The sequence below is a fragment of the Biomphalaria glabrata genome, chromosome 6, assembly GCF_947242115.1.
Source record: "Biomphalaria glabrata chromosome 6, xgBioGlab47.1, whole genome shotgun sequence".
Classification (NCBI taxonomy): Eukaryota; Metazoa; Mollusca; class Gastropoda; family Planorbidae; genus Biomphalaria; species Biomphalaria glabrata.
The window spans coordinates 10750889-10774364 of record NC_074716.1 but is presented as its reverse complement, the minus strand read 5'-3'; the positions used below and the strand labels follow the sequence as shown (position 1 = coordinate 10774364).

The window sequence follows — 23476 nt, the reverse complement described above, 5'->3', positions numbered from 1 at the left end:
AACACATGTATCAACGGATTGACGTGTTATAGAGGTGTATGTGGTTGTACTCAAACACAGTATTACTATGAGAGCACTAGTTCGTGCAAACCTAGTGAGTATTGTCAACATTTTATACTAAGGTTTATGTTTACTTATATCAATTATGAAAGACAAGTTCCTGAACTCTGTTTAAAATTGTTAAAGATCGATTACCAGGAATACATCACTTTTAAATGGAATATAGTAGAAGCCTATGATAAGTTAGATACTGCAATACCGCAATAATTTTCATTTGAATAATATTAACACTTTTCTAAAATGTAAAATAGGCATGCACACGTTACAATCAACCTTTGCCAAGTTGCGGCTATATTCAAACACTGGAAAGGGCATGATAGCCAACCCTAAGGAAAAATCAGGAGCGGTGACCGTTAGGCAGCCCGCAGCACACATTGCTACACACTGGCAGAGCCTGCGAAGCTGGTCATAGACTGTATCGGAAACACCTTTTTCTTTGGAGATGGCCGGTCCGCGCTGTGGTCGACATCATTCTGACCATTGGTATTGCCCAGGCATTTATCTAATTTCTATTGGATAATGCATAGTAGCTTTGTGAATGAAGACGGCAAGTGCATCGCATGGCGTATATGTAACTACTAGCATGTAGAATGTTACGTTTTTCAACGATAAATTGTAAAAAGCATTATGAATGTCAATGAAAAATGGCAGAACCTCTTTCAATGGCACGGCCCCCTCCATTTTTTTTAATGTTGTGTTCCCATCACTTTCTCTGTCTGCCTCTCCCTCCTTTTCCCGGTACTGTTCCCTAGAGGAAGGTCGTTGCAAGCTCGAAGGCCTTGTAATGTGGTCTTAGAGTTTTAATATATATTTTTTAAAATAATTAGCAGGTCATCTGGGGGTCTAATCGCTGTAGCAACAATTCTCTTCTTATGTGATGCGTTCTTAAAATAAAAGTTCTATCTATCCAAGGCAAAAGACGGAGAGAAATGGAGAAAGATGGTCGACAAATCTCGTTTGGTACCCCAATGGTCCAAGAGACTAAGGGACATGTGAAAAGGTTTAAAAAAACAACAACTGATAATGAGCAACATTATAAGCAGTGTCTGAGCATCTGAGCAATGTTGTCAGTTTTAAAAGACTGTTTAAAAAAGAATTTTTAAAAATTGATCATAATTTCAATTCTTTTTTAAATTTATATCACAACAATATTCAATCCATAGAAATAAAAAAAAATTGCTAGATATTTTTAATGACTGGAAAAATCAACCATAACTTTTTTCTTTTTAATTTTCCATTGCATTCTATTATATTAGCATACCATATCGTTTATGCTAATTTTTATATGCGTATATATGTTGACAATGATTGTATAACTAAGCCTATTGACGTGTCCTGCCAATGAAACCACAGGACTATCTCATGGAGGTTACTGCAGCAGTGAGGCAATATGTGATCAAGAATTGGTTTGCGAAAATTCCCATTGCTCTTGCCCGAAACATCAGTACTATGACCTGTCATCGGACTACTGTAAAAGCGGTAAGTAAACTTTAAATTAAAACTCCATACACGATGTTGAACTAAAAGAACAAATATGTAATATAAGTCAAAAATTTCAAAATTGACAATATGTTTTTCAGTTTGTTTTTAAGCTAATAAAAGTGCCAGATGATTCTACGAAATCGCTTTTCTGACTTATAATAGCAATACATTTAGTTCTGTGGCCAAAAGATCTACAAGTCTTGTAATTGACAATAGATTGTTCCGTTTGTTTTCAAGTAAAAATATATTTTTGAAATGTTATTACTTTGAACAATAAAAAAAAAAAGAAAACAATACCATGGCCCTTTACTTGTGCAGATTGCACATTTCCCAGTCTGGATAGGGATAAGGATAATAAGTGAAAATTAATATTTTATATTAGAAAAATTCGTCTATTTATTTTTTACTAAGTTCAAATTCATGATCAAATTAACTTTACGAGCCTCGCGTGTAACGAAGTCATATACTAACGAGAAAATGTATTTCATGTCTGCGTAACAACTTATTTTATCCTCTTAATTGGTCGATGGAGATAAATAAATAGATAAATGAATAAATAAATACCTATGCCTACAAGATATTCTGTCAACTATGAAACTATCGTTCTTTTATCAGCTTATTTATGGTTCGCCTCTTACTGAGCTTATCAATACAATGACATTACTTTCTAAACTCTAGACAAAACAAAGCATATTTACTTTTTCATAGTTTTATTTAAATTTGCCTGAGTTAATCTTATTGTTTAATTATTGTTTCAAAAGGACGTTTAAAAGGAGACTCATGCAGCTCCGATAGTAAATGCTCAGATGACCTAGAGTGTGTGCTATACACTTGTCAGGATGCAAGAAACCAATACCACTATTATGGTAAAAGTTAAACAAACTTAGTTAGTAATAAAGATATTAACTATTCTTACAAAGCTTATAATAGCTAGGTCTATTAGGATCCTCGAGCGCCTCTATCAAAGGTGCCTTCGCCTCATGATGGGCATAAACCTGCCAAGACTACATTACAAATAACTATGTTCTGGTGCATGCCGATGTGGACAGTGTAGACACACTTATTACCATTCAACAGAGCTGTGATGATTCGGACACTGGTACCTCATTGGAGACGACCGCATGCCAAAGGCGATCTTCGTTGGCGAGCTTAAAGGAGGACGGCGTTACAGAGGTACCCCCGTAATCGCTATAAAGATAAACTCAGGCGCCATTTCGCCCTCACTGGCATAGAGGAAAGAAGCTTGCAGCAGATGGCCTCTGAAAGAGACGGTTGAAGAGCTCTCACAAAAGCTGCGGAAACAAACATTTGAGACTCAAAGAAAAGCCATTATTGAAGACAGGAGCAAAAGACGGGGAAAAAAACTTAAATAGATCACTAGATGACAACGGCTTTGTCTGCACGAATTCGGGAAAATATGAAGGCCGCAACTGGGTTTGCTTAAGAAGACATTGCCTTTATTATTATATTAACTCATTCCGTCTGTCTGTCTATCTGGGTCATTTACACTATTTACTCCAGCTTACCTTTCTCGGGTCAGATTTGAAACTTTGGAAAACTATTCATTGTAGAAGACAACTCAAGAACCAATAAAAAATATAACCAACTAGTTGATCTTAGTGGTAATTAATTAATTATATTTTTATATACAAAAGTAAAGATAAGCCTAACAATATTAATAGTTATTGTAGATTTAAAAAAAAAATTTCTTTGTTGTTTTCTATGATATTAATCAGCCAAAATTTTAACAAATAAATTGTTTCATTTTCTTGTACAGATGACGATGATCAAAGACAGAATTTTGTCATTGCCATGTTGGTTGTAGCTGCCATAGGTTGGGCTCTAGTTCTTACTGTCTCGATAGCGTTGTGTGTAATGTGTGTGAAATATCGCAAACAACGGTAAGATTTAAAAAAAAAAAAGTCTTATTTATACGAAATGACTAGTTAATAATACATGTGGAGTTAATTATACATGTCTAGTTGTTTTTTTTTTTTACTTTAAAACAACGTATTCTAGTTGTAAACAGAAATTCCGACACTGCGTATGATAAAGATTGCCATCAAACAAATAAACTACACACAGTCATACACACACTCACATAATAATGATATGACTTGTCTTCGAGTCTGAAGATTAATTAGGAGTGCAGTATTTAACGTGGCTACGCAGCCCCAGCTGTGACCTACATATTTTGCCACATCCAGGGCATGTATAACCATTGTCCGCCGGTGGTCGATTAAACTTATTTTTCGCCGTCTGCGTATGTCCTCGACAGCGAATTGTTTTTGGTTTCAAATGTGTATCTCGAAAAATTATAAAATTAGAAAATAATTAGGTCAAGCCGGGTTGTAAACTCTACATAGACAAATTGGTATCTTAGCTACTATTTGTAATTGTAGCCCAATTATTTTGTTATTTAATGGCACTCTCATTATATAAACATCTAGATCAAGATCCAAACTTGTGATCTAGAACTCTTGAAGTTCTACATCTACTTCTAGATCTACATCTACTTCTAGATTTAGAATCAAGATATCATCTATATTAGAATTATGTAAAGACGTGTAGACAGAGATGAGACAATCGATTATCTATCAATAAACTCAAAGGGAATTTAAATTTAATAAACAACTCGGTTATTGGTACTAAAATCAGCAGCAACAAAGTAGTAAAGTCAAAAGAATCAACCAGTAGTGACTCATAGAATAATTCAAGTTTTCAGTATTACCCTAATGTTTTGTTTAAAGAAAAATTAAATTTACAATACAATCGATTTTTTTTTAAAGTTTTTCTTTTACAAAACATGTGGCGCGCTAGATTGAACCACACCGCTGGTCAGAGTTAATAACTGACCTGCGGATTATAGTTGTTGTGTAATAATAGTATAAAATGAAATGGTGAAAAATATATAAATGCAATGCACACTATTTGCTATTTCTATAGATTGAGTCAGACCAACAATATTAATGGGGAAGTTCAGCACCAAGGTAGGCTTGATCTAAGAGAGAGAGAGAGAGAGAGAGAGAGAGAGAGAGAGAGAGAGAAAAGAAAAGAGAGGGAGAGGGAGAGAGAGAGAAAAGAAAAGAGAGGGAGAGAGAGAGAGAGAGAGAGAGAGAGCGAAAAGGAAGAGTCAAAGAGAGAGAGAGAGGGAGAGAAAAGAAAAGAGGGGGAGAGGGAGAGAGAGAGAGAGAGAGCGAAAAGGAAGTGTCAGAGAGAGAGAGGGAAAGAAAAGAAAAGAGAGGGAGAGGGAGAGAGAAATAAATAAAAAAAAGGGTGAAAAAGTGAAAAAAGGGAAATAGCTATTGTGTAATTAAGAGAAATGAACAGAAGTAGAGAAATATATTTGTTTAGGTAACGAGAGACAGAAAGAGAAAAGAGCAGCAAGAGATACATTTGAAGAATGTGAAATAGAAAAAAAGAGAATTAAAAAGAAAAGAGAGATAAAGAGAAGCACAATGGAAAAAAAATGAGTAAAAAAAAAAGAGACAAAAAAAAAGAACTAGAAAAAAAAAAGCTAAGGGAGTAAGACACAGAGACAGAGAACTAGAACGGTTGAGAACCAAAGAGAAATGAAATAAGGAAGAGAAAATGAGAAGGAAAAAAGAAAAGGCAAAGTGTAGTGCGAGAAAGAAAGAAAAAAAGGCGAGAAAGAAAGAAAAAAAGGCGAGAAAGAAAGAAAAAAAGGCGAGAAAGAAAGAAAAAAAGGCGAGAAAGAAAGAAAAAAAAGAACAAAAAGGAAAGGAAGACATTTATGTCAATATCCGAGATAAATCATTGACATTTGATATAAAAACTATTTCGTTTTTTATTTTCTTGTACAACTTGTTCAAAGGTCAATAAGATCAGACAATATACACAGATTTGGTTGTCCTTAATACAGCCCCCCGCCCCCCATCTTCACCTTCAGCAATCTCTTAGTCTGTTTAAACAGTGGGGCACCATGCAAGATCTGTTGACTGTCTTTCTCCATTCCTCTCCATCTTTTGCCTTTCTTATCATTTTATGTTGTCTTCCCATCGCTTTCTCTGTCTTTTCTTCTTCCTGGTACTGTCCCATGAGGGAAGGTCTTTGCCAGCCCTGAGGACCTTAAGATCTGTGCATAGAGTTTAAGTGTGTGGTCTTTGACAGTGGTTAGCACGTCATCCTGGGCTTTAACTGCTGTATGAATTCTGTTTCTAATCTCTTTATTTGTGATGCGGTCTCTGTAAGTGATACCAATGATCTTTAATACTTTAATAATTCGTAATTTAAAGAGCCCTATTTTTAGCGGCCCCCGAAAGGGGAAAAGACGCTATTAGTTTTGTGCGAAATGTCTGTCCTTCTGTCCGTCTGTCCGTCCGTCCCGTTTAGATCTCGTAAACTAGAATAGATATTGAAAATCCGACTTCACAATATTTTAGACCATTCAAAGTTCTGATGCAACGGCTACTTTTTTTTTCCTGAAAGCGAAAATTCTAATTTTTAAAATCAATTATGCAAGCAGTTTTTTATAAGAAAAAGCTAATTAGTATGCATTATATGTTAGACCTTATTAAAGACGAATTGTAATCTTATAAACATCATTTTCGTGAACATTTTTTTTCTATATAGCGGACATTTTTTTTTTTTTTGAGGATTCGAATATGAGATTGAGCCTGTTCAAAACAATTAACTCATTTAGATCGAACCGAGGGTCCCGGGTTCGAATCCTGGTGAAGACTGGGATTTTCAACTTCTGAGTCTTCCCAGCTCTAATGGGTACCTGACATTAGTTGGGGAAAAGCAAAGGCGGTTGGTCGTTGTGCTGGCTACATGACACCCTCGTTAACCGTAGGCCACAAAAACAGATGAACTTTACATCATCTGCCCTAAAGACCACAAACTAGTTAGGCCAGGTTCACATCTAACTTTACATTCACTTTCACATATCCTTTGATCTGTGGGACGGTTGGGGCACTACACAGGATCTGTTAACCTTCTTTCTCCATTCTTATCTCTCATTTGTCTTTGATATAATTTCATTCAGATGTTCTTTCTAAAAATATTAAAGCCTACCTGGGAGGACCACTGGTCGTGCGGTTTGCGCGCTGGACTGTCGTTTGGATTTATCGACGATCGAAGGTTCAAACCCTGCCTGCTCCCATCCCTCTGAAGGATTATCCGAATTATGTAAAACATTTTACTTCGGGGGCCGATTTTGAGAATGTCTTTCCACACAAACTGTCTTTTGTAACCTTGTTTAAAAATTGTTTTGAAAAAAATATTGTAATGCTTTAATTTGGATTTTTTTAAAAGCGCCCTTGTCTAACAACAGTCAGGGATACATACAGGCTCCTAATGAACAGAGCTTCCAGATCCCCAACCAACAGTACTTGCCGCCTTCAAATCAATTTATGGCTCCGAACTTCCAAGCTGTTGGTCCTAACCAGTGCATTCCAATGCAACATGTTTTCTCATATCAACCTGATCTGCAACAGCAGGCAACACAACAACCCAACCTACAGCAACAGGTGGCACAGCAACATGACCTCCAGCAACAAGTAACACAGCAACATGACCTGCAACAACAGGCACCAAATCATCCTGACCTATCAAACACCACTCAAGCCCAAGACAACGAGGGATTTAAACCAGATTCGCCAAACAATCCCGAAGATGATGATATATATCTGAATTTTAATTATGAGAGGAACTAATAAAGAAGTGACAAAATACGCTTTAACAGAATAGTTCACACTTTAAAACAGGTAGATGTGAATGCGGATGCTTTTTCTGTCTGGTATAGAAGAGGCAGGCAAGGAATGTGAGTGTGTGTGTGTATAAAAAATCACAAAAGCAAACACCAAACGAGTTAAATATTAATGTTTAAAAAAAATTCAAAAACAACCTACTATTGAATGAAATGGCATCAATTATTTTGAATAAATCATTAAATTGTTCCAAACAATTTTTTTTCACGTCAGGATAACTAGTATAAAAATAGTAAAATCATATCAACAATATAATGCAAATATGAATAACATTTACACACAATATGACAAAAAAAACAACTTGTTCTTCAATCTAGTTCTCGATGACGAAAGATGACCTTGTAAAACTCTAACCGAAAGTGACTTACAGAAAATTTCAATCTGTCTGTCTTATTTCTAATAGAAAATCTGTCTTATTTCTAATAGAGTGTCTGTCTTATTTCTAATAGAGAGTCTGTCTTATTTCTAATAGAGAGTCTGTCTTATTTCTAATAGAGAGTCTGTCTTATTTCTAATAGAGAGTCATTCTTATTTCTAATAGAGAATCTGTCTTATTCCTAATAGAGAATCTGTCTTATTCCTAATTGAGAGTCTGTCTTATTCCTAATAGAGAATAGACAGCCACTTGGTTCAGACCTAAAATAATAACAAACCTAATATATCTAACAAAAATAAATCTGTACGATTAAACATATATTGAATTGTTTATAATTTTTGTTAAGCGCACCTTTCATGCTTATGGAATGTTTAGTACGCTATGGTCCAATTTGGGAAGGAGGGGGGGGGGGAGAAGGGTTTCTGTGTGAAGGTTTGTGAAACAATAAGAAGCTGGAACAGACACAAAATAGATCAGTGAGATTCATTAAAAACGAATATTCACATTTGACTAGAGTAACACCTTTAGTAAAATCACTAAATTTAGAAAGCCTTCAGAACAGAAGGCTCAAAAGTAAAGTAGCAATTATACATAAAACACTGAACCATAATCTTCAAATACAAAAACAAAAATTAAAAAAAATACTCAGGAAGACACAAAGATAAAGGCACATTCCTCGTGCCATATGCTAGGACAAATTTGTACAAATACTCCTTCTTCCCTTACAAACACTCCTTCTTCCCTAGTGCTATTAGAGCATAGAATGGGTTGCCTGAGCTAGCCAGGAAAACCAGTGACTTGGCAGAATTTAAGTCATTGGTTAATATGCATGACTAAATGCATGACGCATAGGACGTAATCATTTTCTTTTTTGAAGTAACTTCTGTATTATATAAAATAAGATAAGATTTCGGTGCTGCCAATTCAAAAAAGCAATTTTTTTTTAAAGGGAAACTCCGATGGTTTTGACAATTTTTGCTATAATATGAGTTTTGATTTACATATAATGAATGTGTTATTCTTTTTTTTTTATTTGCAATAATAACTTAGTAATTGATGTTTTTCTGGCGTAATTTTTCTGCGCAGCCAAAACGGTCAGATTTTCACCAGATTTCTATGTGACGTCACACAAGCTTATTCATTTAATCTATTGACCTCCTGAATAACGGAAAACCATACAGTAAAGTTTACTTTCTGATAAAAGAAATATATCTTAGTCTTGTAGCAACGAAAAAAATGCGTGTTAAAAGTAGATTTACATGATTAACTAACCACGGCAGTGTGTATTTTCTCGCCTGACCACTCAACACACAACAAACACTATCGCTTGGTTGTCATGTCATGACTGACTACACGTAGTCTAGACTAGCCTTACACCGACCAGTTTGTTCGAATCAGTCAGACACACGATCTATTTACATCTTGGGACAGGGAGAGGCTTAGATGAAAATGTTACTTTTTTTCTGGAGTTGGTTATCCTAATGCGTTTTGGTCTCTCTCTCTCTATATATATATAACTGGACTAGGCCGTCACTAAGCTTAAGAGTCTGACAGCTACAATAAAAATGAAGCGATACGATTGGTTAAGGGGTTACTGGAGTGCGAAATATCATATGACAACTCATTTTTAAAAAATATATATTGAATGTTGTCTAATGTTTGCGGGTTGCCATGGTAATGGTGGCCATCTTGAAAATAAACAAAATTTAGTTCATTTAGGAAAATTCTAAAATTTTTCAAAATAGATAAATTTCAAAGCTAAAAATACTTACACCTTAAAGTATAAAAGTGGCTGGAAGGAGCTAGCTAGATTTTATACATTTTCCCATAGTATTGTACATTTTATGATTTTTAAAAAAAGGGTGATTTTTTTTCCTGTAAAATGCAACCACACTTTTTTTTCCAAAAGATCATATATTAAAAACTTCTTCAGCTAAAGTCATTAAAACTAGCTGATTCTCTGTATTATTTATCTCTGAATATGTGTACCAAATTTGACACATTTATCTCTATTAGTTCTAGAGATTTTAGAAATATGTTACAGGGGGGGGGGTCACAAAAATGCTTTCACTCAAAAACAGTGAATTTGTATTAAGAAAAATATGGAAAATAGTGTTCACCATGCATCATTAAAATGCTTTTTTTTCAATAAAAAATGCTATTTTTTAGAAAATTTTTGGTGCCAGTTTATAAAATAGATGTCCACCTATTTAATTACACCAACATTGAAAAATCAATTTTTTTAACCCAAAATCGACTCCAGTAACCCCTTAAATCTAGTTTCCTGTCAGTATTGTTACGATTCTTCCATGCGCATCTTCCATGCGCACAGCCATCCAGGCTAGTGCAGAGATGCGCACCTCTAGTAACCAGACTAGAAAAGGTTGTTGACATTAGGAGACAAACGATTTCCGCCCAAGTAGAGAGTCAATATGGAGATGCTGTACTCAAGGCAGATGCCCCTTTGTGTTTGTCATGTCTCCGTGTAAATAAACGTCTATGTATCGTTGAGCTGCATCACTTCAGTTATTACAGTATTGTTGAGAGAACTGACGTTTGCATAACCTAAAAACTAAATTTCATATAACCCCGTTTTTTTGGAGATGTCAAGAATCTACTGTCTAATTTATTAAATATAAATGATGTTTCTAAGCATTGAAATAAAAAATGGTAAAATGTTTACAATAACAACTTTTACACAGAATTTAAATATGTCAATAAATCAAATGTGAAAAACCATCAGAGTTTCCCTTTAAGTTGCTTGAGTCTGACTTTGATATCTAATCTGCCACTGAGCTATTCGTATTATCATAAAAAAATTAAACGTCATATAGACTATTGTTTAAAAGTTTTATCGAACTACCTAATACTCTACACAAATTAACAATAAATCATCCGAAAGAAATAAGATATAAAACTGGACATCAGCTAAGAGCGGAACAATGTCGCCTAAAAAAAGTCTCCATCCTCCACGCAGATAATTTGTGCAAACGAACGGCAAGTTCCGATTAATTTTGGCGCAGCGGCGTCGCATGCTCTGGCATGGTGTATCACTGCGCTGCAAACTGCCTAAAGATCGCCGGCTTGTAAGGCTTGGCCAGCTTATTGATAAAAGAATAGAAACTGAATTCAAACCTCTGCTCTTTGCCGATATCTCTAAACATTGGACAAACTTTGGAAGTCGACATTGAGGCAGGTTAAAGGCAAAAATAAATAAATAAATACGAAACTAAATGCAAAATACCAGATCTATGTATATTTAAAACTAGAATGTGCAACTTTTATTTTCATTGTAAAGCGCCATCTGGTTGAAATTTAGATCTAAAATGATTTGAATATGGAGAACTTTCTGAAGTCTAATGTTGTTGTTATTTTCTCTGTCTTCATAAGTCGAATCACAGGCACTGAAGGTCAGTATGATTGATTATTATAAATATTTGTCTAGTATCTTATTAGAATCAGTTCAGTCTAGTATGTTGCCTTTATATTAAAAACTGGTTGAGCAAATACGATATTTTGACCTGTTATTACTTTCCTTCTTCCTAGAACAACAAATCAATTTTTACGGAAGCAATGTATTTCACCCAAACGTATATTTTTATTAGCAATGTTGTCCGATTTTGCTTTTTTATATGACAAATTCAGACTAATTGATTCAAAGAACGCTAAATATAAGTTTGTTTTTGTTTTAAATATATTCGTGTTCTTGTTCTGCTCACAATTGAAAAAAAAAAACTTGTTTGTTGAACGAACTCAACGTGTTGATATAGTAGACTATGGTTTGAACATTATACTAAATATGTCATGCCCAAAAGGATGACATGTCTCTAAAGACGCTAACTAGACAAATCAGAAGTTTAAAAAAATGTCAGAAACAAAGTTTATATCAGCTCACTTTGTCTGTCTGTCTGTCTGTCTGGTAAAAACTTTGTACGCGTTTATTTCTCCCACAACCAATCTCGGATCAAACTGATGGCACTATTATTTATTGTTTTTAAATGTATTTTAAAGGTTGTCACGGCCGGGGGTGTTAATGGGGATAAGCTCCCGTTTTCTATAAAAATACTCCTAAAGGTATTCTGACAACTAAGTCCTGCACCTTACCAGGTATTAAATGTGGGTGTAGTAAAGGGGGTTTTGAATTTAAAATCCCCCTCCAGGGGTTTTGAGAATAAAAATTCTCGTATCCAAGGAAATTTTGAGTTTGAAACCCCTCAAGAATTATTTTTACTATAAATCCACTCTTCGATATAAGAAAAATCATGCAAGAGTCACCAGTTTTAATAATCGTAGCATTGAGGGGTTTAAAATTTTAAAAACCCTACCAGAGAGCTTTAAGGTAAACCCCTACCAGAGTGTTTTGAGTTTATAACCACATTCCTGTTGGGTTCTATGCTAAAAATCACCTCTTCAATATAGAATTAAAGCGTAATACAATTACAAAATTCTATATACGTAGCCAAGGGGGAGAGTTGAGTTTAAACTTTTCCATTTCCTTAAACCCCCCTCCTTGCAGATGGTTTTGAGTTTGAAATCAACCTACAGAGAGTTTTGAGGTTAAAAAAAACCCTCTTTGAAATTATTCTAAAGGAAATACAGTTACCTAGTTTTATGATTGTAGCTATGGGGTTTTGAATTTGTTAAAAAAAGAAACTTCAGAGATTTTTTTTTAGTTTAAAACCTCCAACAAATGGTATACAATCTACGGCAAACTACAATTACCAAATTCCATGAGCGTAGATAGGAGAGGTTACAATGTTCTACCAATCGCTGGGCTTCATTAACCCCTAAAACTTTATTACAGCAGTCCAGGGAATATTAGTTTTGATTTTAACTAAAATACTAAAAAATATTTAATAGCAGGATAATGCTCTGTAGATACCTCAGAATATGCATTTTTCTTTTGGTTTTAAATACCGGAAATAGTGCTTGGCGCCGGGGCTCCTCCTCAAGAGAAGCTCAGAGCGCTTTCACAAACCCTCTGGCTGGCTAGGACGGGGTGTTTACAGTCTTTCCGCTAACTCCAGGAGAAAATAAACTTTTTCCGAAAGTATGAAAGGTTGGAGTGTAAAAAAAAATATTATTTAATTAAGGTACTGTTATAAACATAATGATAAAAGAGTCAAAAACCATGTCCGTTTAATATGGCCTTAATACACTGAATGACATCTTACATTATGTGAACACATTCTTACGGACGAGTTACAATCACATGCAAACATAAGAACGACAACCGATACAGCATATAATTTTCATAACAGGTACACACATTTTTTTTTACCAGACAAAGAACCAGACAGACGGAGCTAATATAAGCTTGGTAAAAAAAGATATAAAAAATAATTATATTTTTTATTATTTCTTTTTGCATTTGAATTGCTTGCATAAGATTTGATTTATTTATGGTCATTTAAACAGAGGTAATTTTTTTTCTACAGTTATGTTCCAATATGAGGCGAGTGACGACACTGGTGATCAAATGCCTAACCAGTTCAATGTGACTTTTAGCACAGAAACGAAATTTCTAACCAAATTCAATCTCAGGCGTTCGCAGAGTTTTGACGTTAACATTCCTCTCTATACTCTCGACGTCGATAAGAAAGGCTTTTTTCAAAAACAAAGAGTGAAAATTAGACCCAGAAAGGTAACAAAGAAACTAATTTTGATTTAGTTTGTCTAGAATTAGTGCACATTGTTTAAAAACAAAAAACAAAACATATAAATCAGACATTATACTTTATGACTTCTTAATGTAGGAAATTTATAAAAACAGTTCTGTACTACAACAGAATTCGAAAGTATTTATTTTGAAAGCATGAGATCATTTTTAATAAACATTTTAGACCTTTCTGCAATTCCTTTTTTCGGTTTACAGTTTTTTATAGGTTTATAAAACTTGACACAGTTCTCGAAAACTGTTCGAACGAATCTTTTAGAAATTTTTACTCTTGATTTTTATATTTGAGATAATAATTACAAGCTAAAATGCCACACTGAGAAAACCTTTAGTTTGACAGATATAATTTTTAAAAATATAATCATTTAAAATTCAATTTGGTCTTGACCATCTTTATTTTGAAAAAACACATCTTCGAAAATCTCCGTACGTAGACCCTATTCATAAATGAGTTCGATAAATTATCAGACACTCAAGAGCATTTTACTCACCTTCTTGTAAGTCTGAATCTATAGACATGTTATCATAATTTAATATACTGTTGTTTAGAGTTATAATACATTGGCTTGACCAGGAGTTATTTTAGGAGGGAATAAGGACTGGACATGTTCTGTGGATACCAGACAGAACATTGAAACTGATCAATAAAACATGCTCAATTTAGAAGAGATTAAAATTCAGTATACGAGAGACAGAGAAGACCTACACACAAACAAGTCTGAAAGTAAAGAGAAGTTGCCTGTGAAATGAACAAGACTTGAACACAAATGTCAAGAAACAAAATGCAGTTGTTTAGAAGGAGGACATGAACATTTTCCATCGCCTTTAGAAATCGCTTTGAAAAAAATTGCCTGAAAATTACATTACATAAAGTTGTTTTTTTTTCTCCATATTCTGCGATATCTATACAGCGAATACAGCTGCTTTGTCGAAACAGACGATGGGACTACAGATTTCTTCAACATCAAGATATTGTGTGATACCAGGGTTTATCACGTCATCTTTTCTTATCCTGCTTGCTAATAACTACATTAAATGTATAGCTTTTATATAGTTTCATGCCTATAACATGCTGAGAGCGCTATGGTCAAATCCTATTTGTGGATTAGAATGGGGAGATCAGAGATGGTATCTGGGAGAAGTTTTTTTTGGCCCTCAGTAAACACAACTCTGCTCAAGTTGGGTGTCGAACCTCGAGCTTCCTTTATATGTAGCCGAGTCAAACCACGTTTAAGCGTAATTAGCCTCTCGACAGCGCAATGTATTTTTTAACATTTGTATTATTAGCAAACATTACCAAGACTTTGTCTTCGGAATTTCGTGGTGCGAATTAAACGGACTATTGTACCTGGACATGAAAACAATATAGCAAGACACGAGATTGCTTGTAAATATATACCAGGGATAACGGAGTACCTCGACAGAGATGCGCCCAGAATTGACCTTTAGATAACGCTCTATAAAGTCAAATGTATGCGTATTTGCTACATTTACAGAACTAAAATAAGTTAAAAATTATCTTCTTTTTATAGAATCCTTATCAAGATGTGGCCTGTTAGATGGGGAAAGCAGGTGACGTCTTTACAAAATCAGATAAAAGACCTATATCCACCTCCTAAACGCAATCATATTTACAACAGCCACGTACACTTGCATGTTTAAGGCAGCTTTGCAGCGAAGGATCCAAGGAATAACTTGCGGAGTTCTTGACACCAATTGGGAAATAGTTTCACACACGGGATCCTGCCCTATAAGTAAATTGGTTAAGGAAAGACGAATGAGTTTTGTTCATTATGTCCTTATCCAAGAAGAAAAATGTTTAACAAAGTCAGCCGTAGCACAAAGGTCGAAAAATGGAAAACAAATACAAGACCGTCCAACAAACGAGGCGTCTAAACTTCTAAGATCTACAACTGGAGGGCACCAGCTGGGAAATGACTGTGAAAGTTGTCTATGAAAAATCTGATCTATCTCTAGGAAGAACTTAAACTCTATGCGTTAAACGGCGGAAAGTGATATACATTTCTATTTATTTTACTATTAAACTATTCTCTGTATGATAAGTAATTTGTCCGTCCTATCTTTAGATAAGCTCAACTTATTTATTACTACTCAATAAATTCTCTTGTCATTACAAGGCTATAGGCTACTACCATGATACTAACCACAAGGCTGTGTTTTGTATTAAAAGGTCACGCAAGACATTGTCCAACAATAAATCTAAATTTCACTTGGTAAGTTTTCCCGATTATTACAATTACTATCATTCTTATTATCTTTGTAACGAAAGAGTATTCATTCTCTGGCGCTGCAAGCGTCAAGTTTCGTTACAGAGTAACAAAATTCAACGTAGTCCTTTTTATTAATTATTATTATTATTATTATTATTATTGTTTTAAAAAAATTGATTAGAACTATTTTTAATAAAGTATTTTTAGCCATTTAAAAACGAATTATTTTATTCTTTTCTTTATAATGCCAAACATAGATTAATTAATAAAGACCTCGAGATGCACTTGATATGGTAACACCATTATTGACATTAATAATCTTAGAGACAGGGCTGAAGACTAGTAAACAAATTGTGTTTCATAAATTTTAAACAATTTGTTTTTTTCTATCTACCTTGTGTTATACTCCACCTGGCTACATTGACAGGTACGCAGAGTTTGAGTACCATAAGGTGAATGATATCTGCTAAACGCCCAAAGACGACACAAAACTTTCTACTAGATAACCCTAACCCCCTCCCAAAGTGTTCACATTAGAAATGAATCAGAAAGCACTAAAGATGAATAAGACAGTTATACTAAATTTAAAAAAAGTAACAATTTGTAATTGATATTTATTCAATGCATTACAAAGGCTTTAAAACTCTAATTGTTTCAGAAAGCTGTATTCCAAATGGATAACTCCGAATACCTGTTTGACTCTGATAACAAGACGCCTAAAAAGCCATGGAGAAATTTGTCCCTCGAAACACGTTTTAGTTCTATAAGAAATGAATCTACTACACCTCGCTCTAGGACAACATTTGACTACAATGTTTATAAGTTACAATTGCTTAGAAGGACAAGTTTTGATCTGTTTGACACTCGAATACCACGTACGTCAAATGACTTCACATTTTTGATGTTTTGTTGGAGTTTAAAAACAAATCGCTATTTATTTAAACAAGATCATCTCAAGTGCGATATTGTCCTCAATAGCAAAAAGCAGTGTTTCTCAAACTGTAACCCTAGTGTTCCGCGAGTCCTGAATAGGTATTCCACGAACTACCTTACTAATTAACTACTAGGACATCTATAAAACAAAAGTGCTCCGCTAAATGCTCCAAATGTGCGCAATGTTACGGATAATGTTTGGGAAAAACTGGCATAGAGAATAGCAGATGGCAGCTCTGACAATTTTGAAAGGACAAATACAATGGTTGCCCCATGAAAATCTCAAACACAGGCTCAAAGGCAAGAAAAAAATGTAAGAGATTCACGTTAGACAAAGACATCATTATGACAAATTATGCAGGCTTTAACTTGGTCAGTGAAAATGTCTGTACACATCCTAATATCTTTGGGATCGAAGTCATTGCATTTCTATACATACAGTTATAGGTTCAACATGAATCAGTCAAACCAATGGTTTGGTCATGTTATATGCTTGCCAGATGGAAGAATCCCTATAAGACATACTATACGCTGAGCTTTCAGATGGCGTCAGGCCCGAGGGCCGCCCAAGACTAACCTACAGAGATTTCTTTAAGCGAGAAATGAGAACCACGGGCATCGACCAAAGTATATGGGAGGAGACAGCACTAGACCGGTCAGCATGTAGACAGACTGTACGTAATGGCACACAGCATGGAGACAGACTGTACGTGATGGCATAGCATGGAGACAAACTGTACGTGATGGCACAGCATGGAGAAAGACTGTACGTGATGGCACAGCATGGAGACAGACTGTACGTGATGGCACACAGCATGGAGAGAGACTGTACGTGATGGCACACAGCATGGAGACAGACTGTACGTGACGGCACACAGCATGGAGATAAACTGTTCGTGATGGCATACAGCATGGAGACAGACTGTACGTGATGGCACACAGCATGGAAACAGACTGTACGTGACGGCACACAGCATGGAGACAGACTGTACGTGATGGCACACAGCATGCAGCATGGAGACAGACTGTATGTGACGGCACACAGCATGGAGACAGACTGTATGTGACGGCACACAGCATGGAGACAGACTGTAGGTGATGACACACAGCATGGAGACAGATTGTACGTGATGGCACACAGCATGGTGACATACTGTACCTGATGCCCGAAACTTCGCCGAGTATACAAAAAACGAAACTGCATCAGTCAAGAAAAACAAGAAGAAATCTGCCCTGTCAACTAGCTCTAGGACAAATGCACATACATGCATGAACTGTGGCAAAATTTGACGCTTCGGAATTGGCATGATCAGTTGCACCAGATTCTGCCCCGTCTCAACATTAAAACAAAACCATTGATTCACCTGTTCGCATCCATTGTCTTCCGAGACACAAGAGCCCTTAATATAGTTTGCTTGATTGTTTGTGATATAATATTTGGGAAAGGATACCCAACGAAGTATAAACTTTTTTTTTCATCACAATCGAGGATTTATATATAAATTAAAAATTAGATAAATTAATGATTTGCACAAGATGAAGAAATCCCCATGGTATTAGGTTTTAAAGGAGTAAACTTTCCCTTTCAGACCTTGTGATCTACAGGGCAGATGACGCAAAGGTCGTGTTTCTGTTGCCTACGTTTAACGAGGGTGTCATGCACATGTAAAGCACAATAACCAACCACCTGTACTTTTCCCCAACAAATCTAATGCACCCATTTGAGTTGGGTGGGCTTAGTGACACCTGAAAATCCTACAATTAAAAAGAATATCATTCTTTACCAGGTTTCGAACCCGGGTTCTCTGGTTTAGAATCCAAGCGCTTTACCACTCAGCCAACGCGCTCCAGTGTTTTACTTTTCTTATTCTAAGCCTATATGTAAATTCCATTTGGAATTGTGACACTACGAATTTAAAAAAGGGAGACAAATAAGAGAAAAAGAAATGAAAAAAAAGAATGGCTGTAAAATGGAATTTAAAGAAAAACAAAGTAAATGATGGATATATGGAGACATGGATAGACACTAATTTTGCAAAGAAAATATTAGTACAAATTACAAGATTTGGGATTTCGCTAAACATTCACCCAAAAGAAGATGTGATTTCTTCTAAATCTTTGTTTATGGATACTTCGATATTCTGTAATCCGGACACATCGACAGTTTTGTAAATGTGGATTACTTTCAATGTATAAGAATCAGCAACACACACACAAACACTTATACTTTGGTGTACAAAATGTTTGAAAAATAAGATATATGTAAGAGATATTATGTATATAGAATGTATAATGTAATAATAAATGTAATAGATGTAATGTCTAAAGTGTAATGGATGAAATGTCTGTCACAGCGCCAGACGTAGAAAAGACTGTTCGATGGAATGTCATCAATCAGTCAACATCATGGTCAGACCCACCAAGCAGACGCCGCCGAAACGCATTGCGTGACTACTACGTGGATGTAGTGGCGTTGATTGACAAATTACGTTTCGAATGGTTTCTAGAAAAAGCTAAAAATGACTACAACACTGCGAGGCGGAATATTCGAGAGCACTATGCTATGGTGTTTAGCGGGGTGAGTTCTCAAGGGTAATTAGAACATGCAAACTATAATGTCATGGTACTATACTTGACAATAAACTAAATTTTTTTATGCAAAAACTAATTATATCATCAAAAGAAAAGGAGGGCAGCAATGATTATAGTTACTAAGAAATGTGTTCTCGTTTAATGTTTGCGTAGAGGCCTTGGTTAAATTTTATCACGCTCATATCTGCGTTATTTTAAGTTTTAATATCACTGCTTGTATATGAGCATACAAAAAAAAAATATAGAATCCTAAATGCTGCTTGTAAAATCATTGAAAAAAAAATTAATTGCCAGCTGTTTGAGACAAACATCCATAGAAAAGCTAAAAAGATACTAGAAATAAAAAATCGCCCTTTGGGTCATGATTTGGTGATTTAACAATCATAAAAGAGATAGAAGACACCGATAGCAAAGACAAACAGACAAAATCTCTGTTGTTTCCCTGACAAAACTATCATTAAATAGAAACAATATCATATAAACCTTTTACATGTAAATTATGAGTGAGTCTGGTGTGAATGAACATTTCTTTTTTTTTATAGTTATGGATAATTCATTCTCGATTGAAAAACAAGAGAATCCGGCTACAAGTCGTTGCTATGATTGATGTAAAAAAGAAAAAACAATGTAAGGAGATATTGCACGAACTGTTTCTATAAAAGCAGAATATTTGACGTTTTGTGACCATATTAACAACGAGTCTTTATTGAATAAAGAACTTCCATGAGATGATGGAAATGTAATGTGGATAAAACTTATAACTGAAAGTGCATCTGTAATGTTAAAAAGTGTATAAATGTCATAAAGATTGTAAGCACCTTTCTAGTTTGTTTGACCTGACATAGTCTAGAACCACGGAGGAGTACAGGAGAAATTATTAAGAAATTATTAAGAACTAACAGAAAATCTATTTAATAATTGTGTATAACATTAACTTAATGTGTTGAACAATCCTTTCAGAAAATGCTTTTTGCATGGCATTTTTAGGAATTATTGAAATACTTTTTCGTTCTGAAATTATAGCCACTAGAAGCGCAACCTAAGATCTTTTACTTTACCAATCATTACTTTATTTGAGTGTGTGTGTGTGTGCACTGATCGTTTATCAACGTTGAGCTTCAACTCCAACTTGAAGCAATTATTGATGTAGCAGATACAATTGTAGCTATCCAACAATTCTTCAGTCTAACGACAGACGAAGTATTGTAGTTGTCAGTTTCAAAATATTGGCGTACATGATGATTTTACACAAGGCGACAATCTAAAAGAAATATCATGATTGAGAAGAGATCTAAAAGTAAAGGTCATTCTTTAAATAACTTAAATTTGTCAGTGCATGATTTATATGCCACTAACACCTTAAAGAATATCTCTGAATCATTTAACAAAGCCTTTATCCATTACTTATCGTCTGCTTATATTTTTAACATTAAAATTAAGAGATATTTTAGAGACTTAGGAACAGACGACACTTTCACAACGGACAGTTTGATTAAAAATGAGATTGTTAAAGACTTGAGCTTGGATTAGTTGATAAGTTTTCAAGTTTGAAATCAAGAAAAAAAAAGTGTTTTTACTTATGGTTGCAATGTTGTAAAATTGAACTATAGATTAATAGCAATGTCTTCGATTTCGAAGATTAAGGATGAGTGCAGAGTTTCACTTGACTACGCAAACACAGTGAACTATAGATAAATTCTATTAAACAATTTAAAAATTTAATAGACACTCATTTTAAAGCTGTTAAACAATAAAACAAGGTATATAATTATAAACTATATGTTTACGGCTCAACAAACAAACGAAAAAAAAAATTAAAATGCGGGGTGACACCCTGAGCTGACCGCACCTGGTGACACCCACCCTAATGTCGCCACTGCAAATATATAATGTAAGGAGAAAGATTACTTGTCCTCACCAACCTTTGTTTACTAAGCCGTTATCTATGTCGCAACAAAAGCTACGTGAAGTAACTCTACTCCGACTAGCAGAAATATAAGAGTAATCTTTCCATGACTTTTTCATCGAGGGTTTGAAACTCGGTGTGCGTGCGTTGTGTCTTACATGCTTGGGCGACACGAAAATAATTATATAAACAAAATATATATTTAAAAAACGAAGAACACTTCCTTTAAATATATATATATCAAGAATGTACAAGTTATTTACCTTATTCAATATCAAACAGAATGAATAATTACCAATAAACAATTGACAAAATAAGTAATTTTGTTTATTGATTTATGTTTTGCTAGGTATAAACAATGAATAATTAAAGTAACAAATTGATCGGAGAATACGTCAGGGAGAAATAGCGTTAACATTTTTAAAGTAAACTAAACGTAACAGATTATGCCATATATGTGAATACTGCAGTATTAGTTTCCCTTGCTGCTATCAAAGGAAATAATATATAACCAGTAATTAATTGTTTAATTGGTTACTTTTTATTGGCCCCTGAATGGAGAAAAGACGTTATTAGTTTTGGTCGAAATGTCTGTCCGTGTGTTCGTCAGTTTGTCCGTCCCGTTTAGATCTCGTAAACTAAAAAGGATAGTGAAAATCCAACATTACAATATTTTAGAACATTCAAAGATCAGATGCAACGACTACTTTTTTGTTTTCTGAAATTGAAAAATCTATTTTTTTAAATCACCTATGCAAACAGTTTTTTTCATAAAAATACACAACTTTTACAACTAATAACTATTAAAGTAACAAACACTTGAGTTTTATTTTAAATTTTTATTGCCAAGATATGAAAGTTACATTATACTAAGTACTATATTTACACACAAACAAATATTTACTATTTTTAATAGAAAAAACAACAACATCTATTTAGCATGCATTATAAGTTAGACCTAATTTAAACAACTATTAATGTCAAACTGCTTTTTTCTCCTCTTTATTCACGGAGATTCAAATATGAGTTTGAACCTCTACAAAACAATTTGATCAAGACATTACTTGGGCCAGGTTGACATATAACTTTACATTCACTTTTACCTATTCCTTGATCTGCTGGACCGCTGGGGCACTACATAAGATCTGTCAACCAATTCGGGGGGCCAATTTTGAGTTTGTGTTTCCACACAAACTGTCTTTGTAACCTTGTTTTTTATTGATTCATGTCTTTCAACTTGACTCGAAAATTTGTGTGTGAGAAATAACATGTACACTATTTTTACCAGATAGAGAGACAGTGTAACTTAATATAAAATTTGTGAATATTTGTAAATATTTGGATATTTATAGGCAAGTGAAGAATTAAAAATAGAAAATGCATTGAATCTCTCTCTAGGTATAAAGATTATTTCTAGCCAACAGGGCCTGCAAATGAATCAAGAGAAAGTAGAAAAGATTTAAAAAGTGGTAACAAGTGTGTTAATCAGTAACGAACAAATATTTCGAATACAAAAAAGCAAACGAATATACTTTTCTATGAGAGCACTTAATGGGAAATAATTAGATATGTTAAGCATTGAGTTTAGATTCAACCTCTTAGCATTGCTTTCAATTCTAAAATTTATAAAGTCATTAAATATTTTATTCATTTTTTGTTCTGTGAGAAGACTACTAGAATGCTAAGTTTTCTCCGAGTGCAAATTGAGAACCTGTTACTTATGTCACTGTTGAGCATGACTAGCATTCATTAACCCACTTAGCTCCATAAGATTGGCGTTCGAATCCCCTTATACACTATCAGTATATCATACTCAAGCTGAAATATATTTGATGAGCAGATACATGCATCACGGAAAACTGTGCCATATACTTTCCACCCAATCACCCCAGGAATGACCACATCAAGAGCTCATTACAAAGGAGGAGATTAGAAACAAGATTAAAACGGTTATTGGGTCCCACGATGACCTGCAGTTTACTGTCGAAAAAACGCAAACTAACAGAAGAACAATCAGAAATGAAACTTTTCTTTACAGTAATATACCTTGCCCAAAGTCTAGTCAAACTTTATTTTAGTCTGTATTCAATTTTATAAATATATTTTCTAAATTGAAATAAGCCTTAAATTTGTTTTTTCTTTTAGATTGACATGCTTTTTAAAGGCATCAACCATCCAAACTACACGATTCATATTCGTCTGTGTAAAATTGACATCCTTGAGGTATTTAATTTAAAATATATACTAGATAAAATCGCTTAATGTAATTAAATCTACTCATATGGGTTGGGGTTAAATATATCTCTGCAATTATTAGCATTTATCACTGATATATTTTCAGATGCAGTTCTATATATACCATATTTTATAGATGTATAGCTCATTTAGTATCAGCTGGCTGCTAATAATTAGTAATGTAATTAAATTTGTATTAGATCAATTATCTAGACAATAATAAATCTGTTCGATAAGAAAAACGTATTTTTA

General features: G+C 34.3%; 2 protein-coding genes across 6 annotated transcripts in view; both read left to right on the top strand.

Moving 5' to 3' along the window:
• The window catches only part of LOC106074342 (deleted in malignant brain tumors 1 protein-like), a 19330-nt gene extending 12091 nt beyond the window's left edge, over nucleotides 1-7239 (top strand). For both annotated transcript variants that reach the window (XM_056033762.1, XM_056033763.1), the window contains 6 exons: nucleotides 1-94; nucleotides 1414-1539; nucleotides 2304-2408; nucleotides 3320-3443; nucleotides 4489-4532; nucleotides 6820-7239. The exon at nucleotides 1-94 is cut by the window's left edge and continues 44 nt beyond it. In XM_056033762.1, coding sequence (XP_055889737.1) covers nucleotides 1-94; nucleotides 1414-1539; nucleotides 2304-2408; nucleotides 3320-3443; nucleotides 4489-4532; nucleotides 6820-7220 — 894 coding nt within the window. In that variant the 3' untranslated portion in view covers nucleotides 7221-7239. The remainder of the gene's footprint in view (nucleotides 95-1413; nucleotides 1540-2303; nucleotides 2409-3319; nucleotides 3444-4488; nucleotides 4533-6819) is intronic.
• A 3468-nt stretch (nucleotides 7240-10707) lies between these two features.
• Nucleotides 10708-23476, top strand: part of LOC106078253 (uncharacterized) — a 115174-nt gene continuing 102405 nt past the window's right edge. For 3 of the 4 annotated variants that reach the window (XM_056031563.1, XM_056031564.1, XM_056031561.1), the window contains exons 1-6: nucleotides 10708-11060; nucleotides 13089-13294; nucleotides 15466-15561; nucleotides 16217-16433; nucleotides 18846-19069; nucleotides 23135-23212. In XM_056031563.1, coding sequence (XP_055887538.1) covers nucleotides 10988-11060; nucleotides 13089-13294; nucleotides 15466-15561; nucleotides 16217-16433; nucleotides 18846-19069; nucleotides 23135-23212 — 894 coding nt within the window. In that variant the 5' untranslated portion in view covers nucleotides 10708-10987. The remainder of the gene's footprint in view (nucleotides 11061-13088; nucleotides 13295-15465; nucleotides 15562-16216; nucleotides 16434-18845; nucleotides 19070-23134; nucleotides 23213-23476) is intronic. The other variant, XM_056031562.1, reaches the window with a different exon arrangement.